Source organism: Rhinatrema bivittatum, chromosome 16, assembly GCF_901001135.1.
Source record: "Rhinatrema bivittatum chromosome 16, aRhiBiv1.1, whole genome shotgun sequence".
NCBI classification, from domain to species: Eukaryota; Metazoa; Chordata; class Amphibia; order Gymnophiona; family Rhinatrematidae; genus Rhinatrema; species Rhinatrema bivittatum.
The window spans coordinates 40,114,713-40,133,041 of NC_042630.1; the positions used below are offsets into that span (position 1 = coordinate 40,114,713).

Sequence of the window (18,329 nt, forward strand, 5' to 3'; positions counted from 1 at the left end):
AGACTTTTATTAGTGTCACACTCTAGAAATAAGAAAGACCGGGGTGGAACGTTTTTGGAAAAGGTAAGAACCAGGAAAAAAATGTAGTTTTTTTTTCTTTGGTTTAACTTGGAGTAGCTGGCTTGTTACGGCGGTTACTACCCCAAATCAAATAAGCCTGATACTTCACTTTCAATGCATATACAGCATAGTTCTCTGATTCAACGGCAGGGGAGAAGAAAAACTGATACTTCACACATCCAGAAAAGAGGGTTCGCACTCGCAAAGCAGGGAGTAGCTGGCTTGTTACGGCGGTTACTACCCCAAACCAAATGTGCCTGATACTTCACTTTCGATGCATATCCAGCATAGCTCTCTGCTTCAACGGCATGGGAGAAGAAAATCAACCAATAAGGGCTGTATAACAGTCTGGGTAAAACAAATAAACATGGGTGCAGATTGCTTATTGCGGCGGCTTCTACCCCTAACTAATCAAGCTAGATATTTCACTTGGATGCAGCTCCATCACTGCTCTCTACATTAAAGGTGGGGGTGGAAGGGAAATAGAACCAAGAGCTAAGAGAAACAGATAAGTATGAGAGAGAAAATTTGCGGGGCAGACTAGATGGGCCATTTGGTCTCCTTCTGCCGTCATTTCATTTCATTTCTATGTTTCTTATTTTGTTTTTATTTTTTGCACATTATTTTGCACACTCTTTTCTCCTCAGTCTCTCCTCTTCTGCTGCCCAGTGGTAGTAGCTCCTTCACCTAGCTTGGGCTGAACTCTGACCCGACTATAGCAGTAGTTTCTCCTCTCAGCCTAAGCCAGGCCAGCAGAAGGTGTCAGGTGCTGAAATTTAGGCTCCCAGGTAACCAAGCAACTGGAATTTGTCCCAGCAGGGCTGGAGACATTCTGGATGGCTGGGTGCTTAAAATTAAGTGCTGGGGCCAGGCATGGGCAGAAGAGATGCTGATGTCAGGGACCCAGCCTGGCCATAAGAAACTGCTGTTGATGTCAGGGCTGATGCTTAGGCTGAGAAACCACCATTGCTAGGGTTTGAGCCAAAACTGTTGCCATCAGCCAAAATTGTTGCCATCAGCTGCTCTGAACCACAGTATATTGGCCCAAGCCCAATATACTGTGGTTCAGAGCAGCTCCATATCACTACTAGTGTGCCGAGAGGAGGGAAAAGGGGAAAGAGTGCATGGATGGTGAGGATAGTGCATGAATGAAGGGGATATGAGAGGAGAGATCAAAGTAAAACTACAGGAAAAGAAGTAAAAAAAAAAAAATAGAGCAAAATAAGATACATCACCTCTCCAATAACAATGTGAAAAGAAAAAGGAGTGACTGGCCCAGTGGCTCAGTTGACAAGTGCTGCACAGTGCCATGTGGAAGATCCCCAGTTTGGCCATGGCCGGGGATGCGGTAGAGGCAATGTTGATAGCATGTGGGGGAGAGGCAGTAGTGTAGCCATGGGTGAGCCATGGCCCACCCAACCAATAATGCTTTTGTGAGTCCCATCCCTGCGACAGCAAAAAGAAGGGCCTTGGAAGAAGCAAGGTTGCCATGGGATCCCATCTGCATGGTGGCAAAGAGGAGGGCCTTGGAAAGAAGCAAGGCTGCCGCGGGATCACATACCTGCGACAACTCAAAGGAGGGCGGGAGTAGCATGGTCATCGCGGGGTCCCATCCCCGTGGCGGTGAAAGTAGGACTTTGGCTGTGCCTAATGGAAAGGCCCAGGTGTGTGTGTGAGTGAGAATGGGAGCTTGAATGTGTGTGTGTAGATTAAATGGGAGCTTGAATGTGTGTGTGTGTGTAGGTGGAAGCTTGAGTGTGTGTGTGTGTGTGTGTAGGTGGAAGCTTGAGTGTGTGTGTGTAGGTGGAAGCTTGAGTGTGTGTGTGTGTGTAGGTGGGAGCTTGAGTGTGTGTGTGTGTAGGGAGCTTGAATGTGTGTGTGTTAGGTGGGAGCTTGAATGTGTGTGTGTTAGGTGGGAGCTTGTGTGTGTGTGTGTGTGTTAGGTGGGAGCTTGTGTGTGTGTGTGTGTAGGTGGGAGCTTGTGTGTGTGTGTGTAGGTGGGAGCTTGTGTGTGTGTGTGTAGGTGGGAGCTTGTGTGTGTGTGTGTGTAGGTGGGAGCTTGAAAATGTGTGTGTGTGTATAGATTAAATGGGAGCTTGAGTGTGTGTGTGTAGATTAAATGGGAGCTTGAGTGTGTGTGTGTGTAGATTAAATGGGAGCTTGAGTGTGTGTGTGTGTAGATCAAATGGGAGCTTGAATGTGTGTGTGTGTGTGTGTGTGTGTGTGTAGATCAAATGGGAGCCTGAATGTGTGTGTTTGTGTGTGTGTGTAGATTAAATGGGAGCCTGAATGTGTGTGTAGATTAGAATGGGAGCGTGAATGTGTGTGTGTGTGTGTGTGTAGATTAGAATGGGAGCTTGAATGTGTGTGTCTAGATTAGAATGGGAGCTTGAACGTGTGTGTGTCTAGATTAGAATGGGAGCTTGAACGTGTGTGTGTGTAGATTAGAATGGGAGCTTGAGTGTGTGTGTGTGTAGATTAGAATGGGTGCTTGAATGTGTGTGTGTCTAGATTAGAATGGGTGCTTGAATGTGTGTGTGTCTAGATTAGAATGGGTGCTTGAATGTGTGTGTGTCTAGATTAGAATGGGTGCTTGAATGTGTGTGTGTCTAGATTAGAATGGGTGCTTGAATGTGTGTGTGTCTAGATTAGAATGGGTGCTTGAATGTGTGTGTGTCTAGATTAGAATGGGTGCTTGAATGTGTGTGTGTCTAGATTAGAATGGGAGCTTGAATGTGTGTGTGTCTAGATTAGAATGGGAGCTTGAATGTGTGTGTGTCTAGATTAGAATGGGAGCTTGAGTGTGTGTGTGTAGATTAGAATGGGAGCTTGAGTGTGTGTGTGTAGATTAGAATGGGAGCTTGAACGTGTGTGTGTGTGTGTGTAGATTAGAATGGGAGCTTGAACGTGTGTGTGTGTGTGTGTAGATTAGAATGGGAGCTTGAACGTGTGTGTGTGTGTGTGTGTGTAGATTAGAATGGGAGCTTGAACGTGTGTTTGTGTGTGTGTGTGTAGATTAGAATGGGAGCTTGAACGTGTGTGTGTGTGTAGATTAGGTGTGTGTGTGTGTGTAGATTAGAATGGGAGCTTGAACGTGTGTGTGTGTGTGTGTGTGTGTAGATTAGAATGGGAGCTTGAACGTGTGTGTGTGTGTGTGTGTGTAGATTAGAATGGGAGCTTGAACGTGTGTGTGTGTGTGTGTGTGTAGATTAGAATGGGAGCTTGAACGTGTGTGTGTGTGTGTGTGTGTGTGTAGATTAGAATGGGAGCTTGAACGTGTGTGTGTGTGTAGATTAGAATGGGAGCTTGAATGTGTGTGTGTGTCTAGATTAGAATGGGTGCTTGAATGTGTGTGTGTGTAGATTAGAATTGGAGCTTGGGGGAGGAGTGTGAGAGCTTGTGTGGGGGTTGGGGGGTTGAAGAGCATATGAGAGCTTGTATGTGTGAGGGAGTCTGTGAGAGAAAGCATGAGCCTGTGTGTGTGTGTGTGTTTTTGAGGGAGGGAGGAAAGGAAGAAGACAATAGGAGAAGAGTCCCTGAAAAGAAATTAGAAAATGACCGACAAGGGAAAAGTGGGAAACAAAAGACTGGGACAAACTGATTAGAAAAATACAAAGATCAGACAACAAAAGTAAAAAAAAAAAAATTTTTTAGCAATTTGAATATGCCATCTTTGGGAATGTGAATTTCTTATATTTTTGTATTTTCTATAGTTCCTGGACATACCCAGATCATTCCAGACCAGTGGGTTTATACCTCCCTGCTAGCAGATGGAGGCAGAGAACAAAACCTTGAGGCACAGCTTCATAACCGAGAGTGCCACCTGCAGTCCGTCAGTATTTCTCTGTCTCCAGCAGATGGTAGAGGGTGCAAACTTGCAGTCCTGACTGACCGGGAAGATTGTGAAGTGGTGCAGCTCCCCGAGGTGTCAGATTCCGATTGGCGGGCTATCCCTCGGATCGAGCCGGGATATCCCTGGCTGTTTCAGCTCGCTGTTTCCGGGGCCTCTGATAGCCAGGGGACTGGCTCACTCTTGGTGCCTCAGGGTCCCCTGCCTGCCGCTGGACTCTCCAAGGAAGTATCCCCACTGGGGGTTTTTGCTTCTTTCTCTTTGTGGGTAAAGCTAAAAAAACCCCCCAAAAACCCTGTATTTGCTTCTGCAGAGACTGTGAAGAGTTTCCAGTCCGGGATAATCGGCCTGGGGAGCTGTATCGGGGGCAGCTGGCCTCCGGAGCTATTGGGGCAGGTAAGGGAGTGGGAGCAGTGTGGGCAGATGCAGGAGCCTTCTCTCTATGGGGGAATTGCAGTTTCAGCATGCTGCGTTTTTTCTGTAGACCCGTGTTTCTTGTGCTCTGCCTGCCCATCTCAGCCTTTCTCCTGCGCTCTAGTTGCTCCGCGACAGCGATTCCCGGCGGCTGCTTAATGGGGCAATTGAATTTTCTGCCGGGATGGCAGAAAAACTGCGGGGAGCAGCCTGCAAGGCCTGTGGGACCCGATCTACCTGCCTGAGTCCACTCTCCCTGTGCACAGGTTGAGCCTCGGGGGAGGGAGGGGCTCTCTTCCAAGGGGCCCAAGCTCAGGAGGGCCTCCTGATCAGGGGGGTCCACGGCAGGGGTCAAGGGGGGGGGAGTGTTCCCTACCTGCTGCTTCTGCAGGAGATTGCGGCGATGCTGAATCACCTCCTCCTTTCCTTGCGGCGCAGGGATGCGGGGAGGAAGGGAAGGAGTCTCCATTCAGTAGCCCTGAGGAGGCCTTGGGTTCGGGAGGCTTTCCCCCGGAATTTATTTTGCTGATTCACGACGCCTTCCTGACTCGGAAGGCAGGTTCTCTGAGAACTAGGGAGACGTCCTCTGGGTCATCCAAGAGACCACACTTAGGGTCTGCAGTGTCTCTGGGCCATGCAGTTAAGCATTGTGGATCGCGGATCTCTCATCTGGCCCCTGTCCCCAGGGAGCTGGAGAACCCGGAGGTAGACCCGGATGGTGGTTTGAGTCCTGGCTTTGATGCTATCGAGGGTGACCTGGATTCTGTGGATGCTTCTGGGGTAGATGGTGATGACCCTTGTCTAGTTCGCCTATTTAAAATGGAGGAATTGTGCCCTCTCTTTCCCCAGGTGTTGGATGAGCTGGAGGTCAAGGTGGATCCAGAGGAGTTGGACGGCAAGGGCGTCAACCCAGTTCTTTATGTTCTGTGGGGTCCTCCTAGTGCTTTTCCCATTCTGAAGAAGATTCAAAAGCTTATTAGCTGGGAGTGGGATTCCCCAGAAGAGGGCTTGAAGGTGGGGAGAGTGTTGTCCAAGCTATATTCCTTGTTGACAAGCTTTTGGATTGTCTGAAAACACATCTGGTGGATGCGGAGGTGACCAAGAAGACTACCCTTCCGGTAATGGTATTGACTGCATTGAAGGATGTCCAGGATCGCAAGCTGGAAGGGCATTTGAAGTGCATGTTCGAGGTGTCCGCCTTGGGCCTCTGGGCATCCGTTTGTGCCAGCTTGATGCAACGCACCTGCTTATGTTGGATTCAGAAACTGCAGGTGCCAACATCCTCAGGAATATATCCCCCCAAATCAGGCGGCGCGCCTTGAAGCGGGAGTGACTTATGTGGCAGATTTATTGTATGACCTCGTATGCACGGCGGCCAGGAGTATGGTCTCTGTGGTTGCTGCGCGACGACTCCTGTGGCTGCGCAACTGGTTGGGCATGTCGTCCAAGACTCAGTTATGTAATCTGCCTTTTAAGGGGAAGCTTCTTTTCGGAGAAGATGTGGATCAACCGATGAAGTCCCTGGGTGAAACCAAGGGCTTTAGACTGCTGGAAGACAAAAAGGGCAGTAAGCAGCCTTATTCATCTCGTTCACGTTTTCGCGAGACGTGATGTTTTCGGTAAGGCAGAGGGGCCTCTTCTTCAGGTTCCAAGCAGCTGTTGGGTTGCCAGCAGTCCTTTCAGGGCTCTAGCAGATCCGCCAGAGGTAGTGCTGGTCAGGGGGCCGGAGATGGCAAGCCGTTCCAATGATGCTAGGCTGCCCATTCCTCTCTGATGGTGGTAGGGGGTAGGCTGTCCCTTTTTTACGAGGAGTGGGTCAAAATAACCTCCGACCAGTGGGTTCTAGAGGTAGTGAAAGACAGTTATGCCTTAGAATTTTTGCGGCCTTCCTAAGAATCCTTCCTGGAGTCGCACTGTTCTTCCCGAAACAAACAGGAAGCGGTAGAGGGGACTCTTCGAAGATTGATAGCCCTGGATGCCAAAGTGCCGGTGCCACCCAATGAACAGGGGCAGAGAAGGTACTCCATTTATTTCATGGTTCCAAAAAAGGAGGGCATTTTCTGCCCCATCTTGGATTTACAGAAGGTGAACTTGTCTATGAGGGCCGCGCTTTAGAATGGAGATGCCGCATACAGTGATTGCGGCGGTCTGCAAAGGCGAGTTCCTGGCGTCCTTGGATCTGACCGAGGCCTATCTGCACATTCCCATTAGGACTATCAGAAGTTTCTGTGCTTCAAAGTGCTGGGTCAGCATTTTCAGTTTCAGGCTCTCCCTTTTGGCCTAGTTACGGCCCCTCGAACATTCACAAAGGTGATGGTGGTCATGGCCGCAGCCCTAAGGAAGGAAGGAGTGTTGGTCCATCAGTACTTGGACAATTAGCTCATCCGTGCAAAGATGGAAGAGGACTGCGCTCATTCAGTGCAGCGAGTGATGCAGACTCTGAGCAACTTGGGATGGGTGATCAACATGGCGAAGAGCCACTTGGCTCCATCTCAGTCTCTCAAGTATCTAGGAGCCCGTTTCGACATCCTGAACGGCCACGTGTTCTTGTCGGTGGACAGGGTATGAAAGGTGCAGGAACAAGTTTCTCGTCTCCTGTGTCTACCAGTACCACAGGTCTGGGACTGTCTGCAGGTCTTGGGTGCCATGGGTTCGACATTAGACCTAGTTCCGTGGGCCTTTGCTCATATGCTGTTATCTGGTGGAAATCTGTGTTGGCGCAGTTTTTTCTTCTGCTCCCCCTTTTGAAGGAGGCCAAGATCAGCCTGGATTGGTGGCTGTCAAAGACCAATTTGGGGAGAGGAATGGATCTTGAGATCCCGGATTGGGTGGTGGTGACCACGGATGCCAGTCTCAAGGGATGGGGAGAGGTGTGTCTGGGCCGTTCGGCTCAGGGCCTGTGGTCGTTGGTGGAGCAGACCTGGTCTATCAATTGTTTGGACACAAGAGCAGTCCGCAGAGTGTTGGTTGTGTTTCTGCCTCTGGTCCAGGGTAACACGGTGCGGGTGCTCTCAGTAGCTTACATCAACTGCCAAGGTGGAACAAGGAGCCATGTGGTGGCATCAGAAGCACAGCTGCTTTTTGGGTGGGTGGAACGCTACCTAAAAGGAATTGCAGCCTCCCATGTTGCAGGAGTCGACAATGTTCAGGCGGATTTCTTGAGCCGTCAACAGCTGGATCCCAGGGAGTTTCCCCGGAGGCATGGAATCACATTTGTGCCAGATGGGGGAACTCCTCAGCTGGATCTCATGGTCACGCGGGCCAATGTGAAGACAATGTGGTTTTTCAGTCACAGAAGGGAGCTCAGGGCAGTGGGGTTGGATGCCCTAGTAAGTCCGATGGGGATTCTACTGTTTGTCTTCCCCCTCGTGACCGTTCATAGGGCGGGTGCTACGACACATAGAAGAACATCCAGGGATGATGGTACTAGTAGCGCCCGAGTGGCCACGGTGTCCATGGTTCGCAGATCTAGTCCATGTGGCGGTGGACAGTTCTCTTTGATTGTCTTATCTGCGAGGCTTACTGTGCCAAGATCCCATATTTTCGGATCAGGAGGATTACTTTTGTCTCGTAACCTGGATTTTGAGAAGTGACGTTTGTGCATGAAGGGATATTCGGAACCGGTGATTGCTATTCTCCAGGCTAGGCGGCCAGCTACCTCCCTGGTTTATGTTGGGGTTTGGAAGATGTTGCGGCCTGGTGTACACAGCATGGTTTGGATACTCTGTTGGCTTCCGTTCCGCACATTTTGTCTTTCCTGCAGCAGGGTTTATCCAAGGGTCTGGCTTATGGTTTGCTGCGGGCCCAGATTTCGGCTCTGGGTTGCCTTTGAGGCAGGGTCCAGGGCAAGCCTTTGGCCTCTCATCCGGAGCTCATTTGTTTTCTGAAAGGGGTGAAGCATCTAAAGCCTCCAGTTAGAAAAGTCTGCCCGGAATGGAATCTCAATTTAGTATTGTGGGCTATCTGTGATGCACCCTTTGAACCTTTACATTGGGCCACTTTGAAGGATCTTACTTTGAAGTTGTTCTTTTTAGTGGCCATTTGCTCCACCAGACGAATTTCGGAGCTTCAGGCCCTTTCGTGTCACGACCCTTTCTTGTGGTTCTCCAATGACAAGGTGTCCTTGCGTACTTTGCCTTCCTTTTTGCCTAAAGTGGTTTCAGCCTTTCATATTAATCAGATGGTGGAATTACCGGGCTTCCCGGAGTGGTCTCGGGATCCTACGATGGGCAGGGACCTTCACCTCCTTGATGTTCGTCGTGTCTTGTTGTGTTATCTGAAGGTTACTAATTCTTTCTGATGGTCAAACCACCTTTTTGTCTTGTTCGGTGGAGCGAAGAAAGGGGAAAGGGCGTCGAAGGCTACCATGGCTCGCTGGTTAAAAGACACTATTTCTTCGGCCTATATTTGCAAGGGTCACTCTGTCCCGACTGGCCTTAAAGCGCATTCCACGTGGGCGCAAGTGACTTCTTGGGTGGAATGTCAGTTGCTTTCTCCCCAGGAGATTTCTAGGGCAGTTGTCTGGGCCTTGCTCCATACTTTTACCAAGCATTATCGCCTGGATGTCAGTGCTCTGGATTGGCTAATTTTGGGGAAAGCGTCCTTAGAGCGGGTCTTTTGGGTTCCTGCCCAGTGTAGGGGAGCTTTAGTATATCCCACTGGTCTGGAATGATCTGGGTATGTCCAGGAAAGGAAAATTGGTTATTACCTGCTAATTTTCGATCCTGTAATACCGCAGATCTTTCCAGAGGCCCACCCCTGTATGGCTGCGGAAAGACTAACTCCTGATTGGGTTTCTAATGTATTTTGTAAAAAAAAAAAAAATAAATAAATTTTTTTGCTATTGAGAATTTTTAATCTGGTTGAGTTCCACAGTTGATTACAGCATTGACTGTTCAGTTCGTGGTATTCCAACCCTAATTTCTAGTTCTCCCTGCTATTAGGGGGTGATATTTCTTTTGGCTTGGATACAGGTTAATACTGAGGGACTGCAAGTGGCACTCTTGGTTATGTATCAGTTCCTCAAGGTTTTGTTCTCTGCCTCCATCTGCTGGTAGGGAGGTATAAATCCACTGGTCTGGAATGATCTGCAGTATTACAGGAACGAAAATTAGCAGGTGAGAACCAATTTTCCTATAAGCAGGCTGAATTAGCCATACTCTTTTGGACGTCCTTCTGGGCGGACTGATGCGTAATCCTTTCAATGAATACAGAGCTGAGCTCTGTGCGCCTGTGCGGTTCTTCCCGCGCAATTCCCCTCCCCTGTTCATTTTTCGTTTCTTTGCGGCAGCTCATAGTCGTGCTCCTCTCATTCGCGCCTAACTTTCTTCTCTTCAGCTACTTTATACACTTTTTAGTGTACTCCAAAACAGCACTCATAAGTGCTAACATACCTTTGAAAACACCGGGATTTAAGTTCTGCCAATGTGGCAAAATTATGTAGGTCACTGATGGATATAATTATTGCTACATTTGCTTAGGGCCGGATCATGACTAGATATCCTGCTGGGACTGCGAGAGGATGTCACCGTGCGCCCAAAGACAGAGGGCGGAAGAAATTAAGGGGCGACCCATCCGGGTCATATGCCCCGACCCAAGGATCGACACAGTCGCTGCCAATAGGGAGGAAGAAGAAATCTTCCCCAACTAGAAGATCATCTTCGTTGGAACCTCGGCCAAAAAGTAAGTGCTCTGAGGAACTAACAAAAAATGTGAAGGGCTCCGGCGATAAAAGTCCAAAAGACCCAGGTACCTCTAAAAAAACCCTTGAGCAGGGTTGGAGGTAACGGCTCACGGCAAGGACTGGGAAAGAACACACGACTCACAGAGTCAGTCAGCGCAGGAGACATGCCCGACACATGAAGTGTCCAACTAGTAGAGACAGCCCAGTTGTCCGACGCACGACACGTCTTCTCGCTCGACGCAAGAAGAGTCGGTGGTGAATTGTGTTCTCCTTCTTTAAGCGTTCGCGTGTAGCGTCGCATCAGTCAACGCACGAAAAGCAAAGGCACTCTATGCAATGAGTAGTAGACCGTTCACATCTTATCCACAACGACCTACCAATCTCAGACAACAATCTTAACCACCTCAGTCAAGGAATCACCAAAGAACACTGCTCAACAAAAACAGGCCTCAGCAGAATCTTTCACCCCCATGAATGGGAGCTGCATCAGGACGTGGCATTCTCCCTATTCCAGAGATGGGCAACCCCCCGCATAGATCTCTTTGCGACCAAGTACATCACGAAGCTACAGAAGTTCTGCTCTCTATATCCAAGCAAGCGAAGACTAGCTCAAGACGCTTTTCTGCTCAAGTGGACTGGGAACCTATTGTATGCATTCCTTCCAATCCCAGTAATAACTCGAGTAATACAGAAATGTATTGCAGACGAATCGGATCTAATCCTCTTAGCGTCAGTGTGGCTCGGGCAGCCCTAGTATGCGTACCTCATGCATCTCTCCATAAAATGATCAATACTTCTTCCAAACAGATCGGTCCTTCTAACACAGTAGGATGGAAGACTGCTTCACCTCATGCAAGACTCCTTTCACTTGACAGCATGGTGATTGAAAGGGAAGTACTAAGCCATCTTCCAATTCCGATGGAAATTAAAGACAGTCTTAGCTCTTCAAGAAAACCATCGACAAGGAAATATTATGCAGCTAAATGGCATAGATATCGCCACTGGTGTAGGTCAGTAACGCTAGTCAAGCTATCATTTCATTCTTCACCAGAACATTTACTTCAATACCTACATTCACTGTACACTTCTGGTCTAGCTGTTTCCTCAAGAGTGCACCTCAGCACCATAGTGGCATACCATCCTTCCATACAAGGAGCCTCCATATCCTCTCACCTCCTCGTATCTCGTTTCATGAAGGGTGCTTTGAGACTCTGGCCACCGACCACAAGGCCAGCCGTTCCTTGGGATTTAAATGTGGTCTTGGAAGTGCCAGTGCTCCCACCTTTCAAACCAATGCAAACATCTTCATTGAAATTTCTCAAATGGAAAGTATTATTCCTCATAGCAATGACCTCAGCTCGACGAGTCAGCGAACTTTAGGTGCTAGTTAACTATTCTTGCCTACAGGTCTATCATGACAAAGTCACCTTATGAACTCATCCATCATTCCTTCCAAAGGTAGTTTTGGTATTTCATTTGAATCAATCTATAACATTGCCAACTTTCTTCACTAAACCGCATTCAAACAGTAGGGAAGCTCTGCTACACACGTTGGATTATGAAATATTATTAGCCTACTATAAGCAAAGGACTAACACTCCAAAATGACACTCTCAGCTCTTTCCATCCTTCAACCCGAGTGCTCCTGGCCTACCAGTGACTAAACAGGCACTAGCAAATTAGCTGACTCAATGCATCACTTCTGCTATTCTACCAAATCTGAGTGTTTGATTTCAAAGGTCAACGCTCATCAGTTGAAGGCTATGTCTGCTTTGATCGCCCAACTTTAACAGGTGCCTGCTCAAGACATTTGCAAGGCAGCGACATAGTCTTCACTTCATACCTTCACTTCTCACTATTGCCTTCAGCACCATACCAAGTCTGATGCAATCATGGGGCAGGAGATTCTGCATCATGTAACTAATTCTTTAGACTGTCCACACTTTGCAGGGATATGCTGAACAAATAAACCTACATAGATCCAGACGTATAAACTGTTGATCCAAACATATAAACTGTTTTCAAACTGAGTATCCTGTGCGTCATCTCCCTAGCTAGATTCTCCCAGACAGCATGGCTAATTCAGCCTGCGTATCTGAGGGGAAAAAACAAGTTTGCATACTGTTTTCTGTAGATAATAGGATGTATTAGCCATGTGTCCCCACCCTCCATCCTGGACAGTCTCTATTATTCTGCTTGTTCTATGTCTACCTTTCTATATGCTCCTTTTTCTTTGCTATCTAATCAACTGATGAGAGTCAGTCACACGGGAAGGCACTGCGCAGGTGTGCAGGAGCGAAGTTTCAACGTTCTATGAGAGACATTCCTGCACCGGGCCGCCAGGGGGCTCTCTCAGACAGCATGGCTAATTCATCCTGCTAGTTACGGAAAACACCATTTACAGTAAGCAAACTTGCTTTTTCAGAAATAAGAATAATACCAATGAGAGATTTTTCCCTCTGAGTGGAAGGTAATTTAGATGGATGTTGTAGCCAGTCTACCATGAAATCAAGCTGCTCTGCCTGATAGCTTGAAAATTAGTCCACTTTTTTTTGCTATGAAAGCTGAAGGGTTTGTATATCAACCTTAGTAACCTTCCTCTCCCACTTAAAGGAGCACAATGCATTTCAGCATATAAGACTTTGCAACCAGTCTTTTTCTATGTCAGCTCCACTATTATGGAATGATTTTCCCCTGTATATTAGAGAGGAAACAGATCTGATGAAATTTCACCATTTGCTAAATAAAATTAGCTGATGGTATCAGAACTCTTCTAAATAAGATAAGTGACTAGGTCTTGTGGCTGTGAAAAACCTGGCTCAAGGTGTTAGAGCCCTCTTGTTTTATAGATGACTTAAACCTTCTGATGCCAAAACGGTACATCCCTTATTTTTAAAGGAGTTTGGGACTGAGCAGATGGGTGGTGGTATTTTGAAGGTGGTGTCTTTCCTTCTATAAGAAATAAAGAGTAGGCAAGGTAATATGGAGGTGGTGATATATCTGCTATATGTAACAAGGAGTAGATAGATGGTAATATGGATGTAATGATGAATATGCTGTATGACACTTGGAGCCAGGCAGGTGGTAACATAGAGGTGGAATGGTATTATATTTGGTATGGTATTATATTATATCCCAGAAAGCAATCTAAAACAACACATTTCGCTAAAACTAAAAGAGGGCCATGCAAAACTCATGGTACTCAGAAAACTAAAACCACTGCTAACATTAGCTGATTTCAGAACAGTACTTCAGGCACTAGTCTTCTCCAGCCCGGACTACCGTAACGCCCTTTTTCTAGGACTCCTGAATACAACAATAAGGCCACTTCAAATACTTCAAAACACAGCAGCTAGAATACTAACCGGAAAAAGGAGGAGGGACCTATAACTGAAACACTGACGGAATTACATTGGCTACCTATTGAACACAGAATTAAATACAAAGCCCTATGTACAATACATAAACTAATACATGATGAAACATCAGACTGGCTAAGCACAGCGTTACGAGTATACGTCCCACACAGAAACCTTAGATTGGCAAATAAAGCACTCTTAACCATTCCCTCAGTAAAAACAGCGAGACTAACCCAAGTGAGAGAAAGGGCCTTATTAGCAGGCCCCACGCTTTGGAACACAATGCCCCTAGAGATCAGATTACAAAGATCTCAAAACCTTTAAGAAAAGTTTAAAAACATGGCTTTTTAAACAAGCATTTTATAAAGAGATAGGAATAGAAAACATAGAGGAATAGACAGGAGAGCACCGGCGCACAGCACTATTCCAAGAATGTGCCTTATAATAGCCTATGAACTCTACATCACAACAAACGTAATTGTAAACACTGTAATATGAATTTTACCCGTGAATAGTACCTTTTACCCGTGAATAGCACCTGGTCATGACCTACTTCACTAAACAATTGATTGTCTTTAACGATATATTGTAACTGAACCTTTTGTGGCACCTGTTAGAATGTACTATAGTACGCATCCACCTACATTAATTTATGTGCCTTCATGTAAATCGTTGCGATGGTATTTAACTTAGCGACGGTATAAAAAAGATTTTAAATAAATATTTTGCTGTGCTTTGTTTATTGTATTGTTTTATTGCTTTTAATGTATATACATTGCTTTGGAAATTATTGTAAAAATTGGAAGGCGATTAACACATTTTTATAAATAAGTTTACCACTTTGTTCACTGTATATTTTTTATTTCTATTGCTTACCCTTTCCTTCTATTTCTCAATATTTTCTGTGTTTGCTAGATTCAGTAAGCAGCTAATCAAAGAGGCCCGAATGATGCAAAGGGCAAGCCATCCCTACATCTTACACCTCCTTGGCTTGTACAAGAAGTTGGAAGGTGAATACAAGCAATTTGGGCTCATTATGGAGTATATGCCCATTGGCTCCCTTTACAGTTTGTTTCAGAAGATGACTCCAGAGCCTGTTCCTTGGCCTCTCCGGTTTCAGATTTTACACCAGGTGGCTGTAGGGATGAGCTACCTTCACCATGAGCTCCTGCCTGCTCTGCTTCATCTTGACCTGAAGCCTAAGAATGTGCTGTTAAATAAGTCCTTAACAGTTCAGGTGAGTGAAACATAATTTTTCCTTTTAGCAGCAATACTAGCTTTCACGATATCACTTGGAGGTACATTTTAAGACCTGCTTGCGGGCCCACATGTGCGTGCATTTGCTGGCTTGCGCCCATGGACGCAACAATTTTAAAACATATGCACGTGTTTTAAAATCGGTTATTCACATGTACATCTGTGCACGATTTCATATCGATGCGCGCATGTGCACGCTAATGCCGCCTCACATAAATAGGGGCGATTTTACTAGACGCACGCCAACAAAATTACCTCTTAGCACCCAGACAGATGAATCCAGAACCAGTGGGTTATGTACCCTACCAGCAGATGGAGATGGTGCAAACTGACATCACAAAATATATATACCCCTTGTTAAGCGCTAAACCAGCTTAAAGGCACTGCTCCATGAACACAAAGGTACCACATCGAATTTAGTAGAAACAAATTTAAGTTTATTGCATATCAATAAGCAATGCTGGTACCTTCGGGAGAAACAGTTGCAGTTCCCTCTTCAGAGAAGCATTACTCTGTGATTCAATGTATGTCAGTGAGTGCTGGTTTTTTATAGGTGAAACATACACTAGTTCCTAGTAGGAATCTATGAGAATACCATAGTTTTGTGTCAAAACAAGATAAATTAAACCTAAGTTACCCTGACCCCTCCAAATTGAGGCCCACTTGCCCGATGTTCATGTCAATGTTTTGTTAGTTCTTTGTCCTGTCAGGTTGTTTCACTCTCAGGTCTTCATCCTCAGGGAGGTCCCCATGACTCCAGCCTTGCTGGTACCAATTAGTGGAAACAGTCTGTGAGATTTCTGGCCTTTTCCTCCTGCTTTTCTTGGGTTGTAGCACCTAATATGGAACCTAACATTGTGTAACTATGGCATGGGTTATTTTTTCCTATATGCATCACCTTGCACTTATAAACATTAAATTTCATCTGCCATTTGGATGCCCAATTTTCCAGTCTCACAAGGTCTTCCTGCAATTTATCACAATCTGCTTGTGATTTAACTACTCTGATCAATTTTGTGTCATCTGCAAATTTGATTACCTCACTTGTCGTATTTCTTTCCAGATCATTTATAAATATATTGAAAAGTAAGGGTCCCAATACAAATCCCTGAGGCACTCCACTGTCCACTCCCTTCCACTGAGAAAATTGTCCATTTAATCCTACTCTCTGTTTCCTATCTTTTAGCCAGTTTGTAATCCACGAGAGGACATTGCTACCTATCCCATGACTTTTTACTTTTCCTAGAAGCCTCTCATGAGAACCTTTGTCAAACGCCTTCTGAAAATCCAAGTACAATACATCTACCGGTTCTACTTTATCCACGTTTATTAACTCCTTCAAAAAAGTGAAGCAGAGTTGTGAGGCAAGACTTGCCCTGGGTAAAGCCATGCTGACTTTGTTCCATTAAACCATGTCTTTCTATATGTTCTGTGATTTTGATGCTTAGAACACTTTCCACTATTTTTCCTGGCACTGAAGTCAGGCTAACCAGTCTGTAGTTTCCCGGATCGCCCCTGGAGCCCTTTTTAAATATTGGGGTAGACACTCCAGAAGGGGTGGAGAGAATGAGATAAGATTTAAGAGAGCTCGAGGAGTGGCCTGAAACTTGGCAGCTGAGGTTCAGTGCCAAAAAGTGTAGTCATGCATCTGGGGTGCAGCAGCCCTTAGGAACTGTATGTTATGGGGGGGGCGAGGGCTGATGTGTATGGAGCAAGAGAGGGACCTTGGGGTCATGGTGTCTAGTGATCTGAAGATTGGAAAACAGTTGGACAAGATGATAGCTATAGCCAGTCAAATGCTGGGCTGCATAGAAAGGAATATCTAGCAGGAAAAAAGAGGTGATAATTCCCTTGTACAAGTCCTTGGTGAGGCCCATCCTGGAGTATTGTGTTCAGTTCTGTAGTCCGTATCTCAAGGATGACAGAGATAGGATGGAGGTGGTTCAGAAAAAGGTGACCAGAATGGTGGGAGGTCTCCATCATATGACCTACGAGGACAGGCTGAAGGCCCTAAATATTTATGCTCTGTAAGAGAGGAGGTGCAGAGGGGACATGATACAGATCTTCAGGTACATGAAAGGTATAAACGATGCGCAACTAAAGACAAACCTCTTCTACTTCAAAGATATAAGGAGAATGAGGGGTCACTATATGAAACTTCAGGGAGGAAAACTCAAATTGAATGTCAGGAAATATTTATTTATTCATGGAGCGGGTGGTGGATGCCTGGAATGCCCTTCCAGAGGAGTTGGTGAAGAAGAAGACAATGAAGGACTTCGTTAGGGAGCGGAATAGACTCTGTGGATCCCTAATGAGCTAAATCTAAAAGTCTTGGAGGTTAATAGTAACAATTGGGAGAGTCAAGTGTGTTAGCAGTAACAATTAGATGACAGTGGGTGAGAATATACAGTCTGGGAAAACAAAAAACACAAAACCTTGCATAACATACAACATGAGGGGCAGTCTGGTAATCACACAAGCATGGTGGAGACTTGCTGATGCTAATTCCATTGAGAAATTTTCCTAACAAAGCTATCTGCTTCAAAAGAGTAAGGAGATGAGAAATGAAACCCTAATGACTGAGAGAGCCCAGACTATGGTCTGTGAATCGAATTAATGCTGGGCAAACTAGATGGGCCATTTGGTCTATTTCTGCAATCAATTCTATGTTTCTATGAGCCTCATTTAAAATTTACTGTGCAATCAGATTTACATCAAATTCATTTTTTGGATATTTGTATTAAAAAAGAAGAAAATAAACTTTCAGCAGTCTTATTGTAAATAAATTGATAGAACAATCTTTTGATATATCAGTTTTCATCCAAGGGCTTTTAAAAAACAAAAAAAGGCCCGCCTCCTTCACCACATCGGGCCGTGTTCCAACACCGCGGCAACCTGCACATTGCAGGAAAAGACAATGTAAGAGCAGACTTTCTCATTAGACTAGACCCAGGAGAATACGCATTGTCGAACAAGAGGTTCCAGTTGATAGTGGATCACTGGGGCCTTCCGTTTCAAAACCTGCTGGCTACTTCTCGTAATACGAAGGTTCCTCGATTCTTCAGTCGCAGGAGAGATCTGAAGTCCTTGATGACCGATGCTGTACTGCAGGTCTGGCCAGAAGATAAGCTGTTGTATGCCTTTCCCTCTATTTATTTATTTATTTATTTTTAGATTTTTATATACCGGTGTTCCTGTATTAAAATACAGATCACATCGGTTTACATTGAAACATAAAAATTATGCCAAGAGGCGGTACATATAACAAGGTTATAGAACTTGGAAAACATGGAAAACAGATTCGAATAATAACACTGATAAACTTGCAAAGTCTCTGAGAAATCAAATCATAAAATAAGGCGTAATTGTCTAAGATAAATGTGATCTGCAAAAGGGATTGCGATGGTGAGAAAATCTTGATAGCTGGAGGTAAAAATAATCAAAGTTCTGGAAAAGCTTGGCTAAAGAGCCAGGTTTTAATTTTCTTTTTGAAGGAAGCAAAGCAGATCTCAAGGCGGATGTCTGGTGGGAGCATGTTCCATTGGACAGGTCCTGCTAAAGAAATGGTACGTTTCTGATGTAAGGATATTGTTGAAGGAACATAGAGTGTGCCTTTATAAGCTCCTCTGATAGGTCTAGTTGAAGAGTGAAAATGTAGTTGGGTGCTTAAGTGGAGTGGGGATATATTGTAAATAGATTTATGAAT

General features: G+C 45.6%; 1 protein-coding gene across 1 annotated transcript in view; it reads left to right on the forward strand.

Moving 5' to 3' along the window:
* LOC115078264 (receptor-interacting serine/threonine-protein kinase 3-like) overlaps positions 1 to 18,329 on the forward strand; it is a 64,972-nt gene that overhangs the window by 1,455 nt on the left and 45,188 nt on the right. The window contains exon 2 of the mRNA XM_029581073.1: positions 14,282 to 14,603. Coding sequence (XP_029436933.1) covers positions 14,282 to 14,603 — 322 coding nt within the window. The remainder of the gene's footprint in view (positions 1 to 14,281; positions 14,604 to 18,329) is intronic.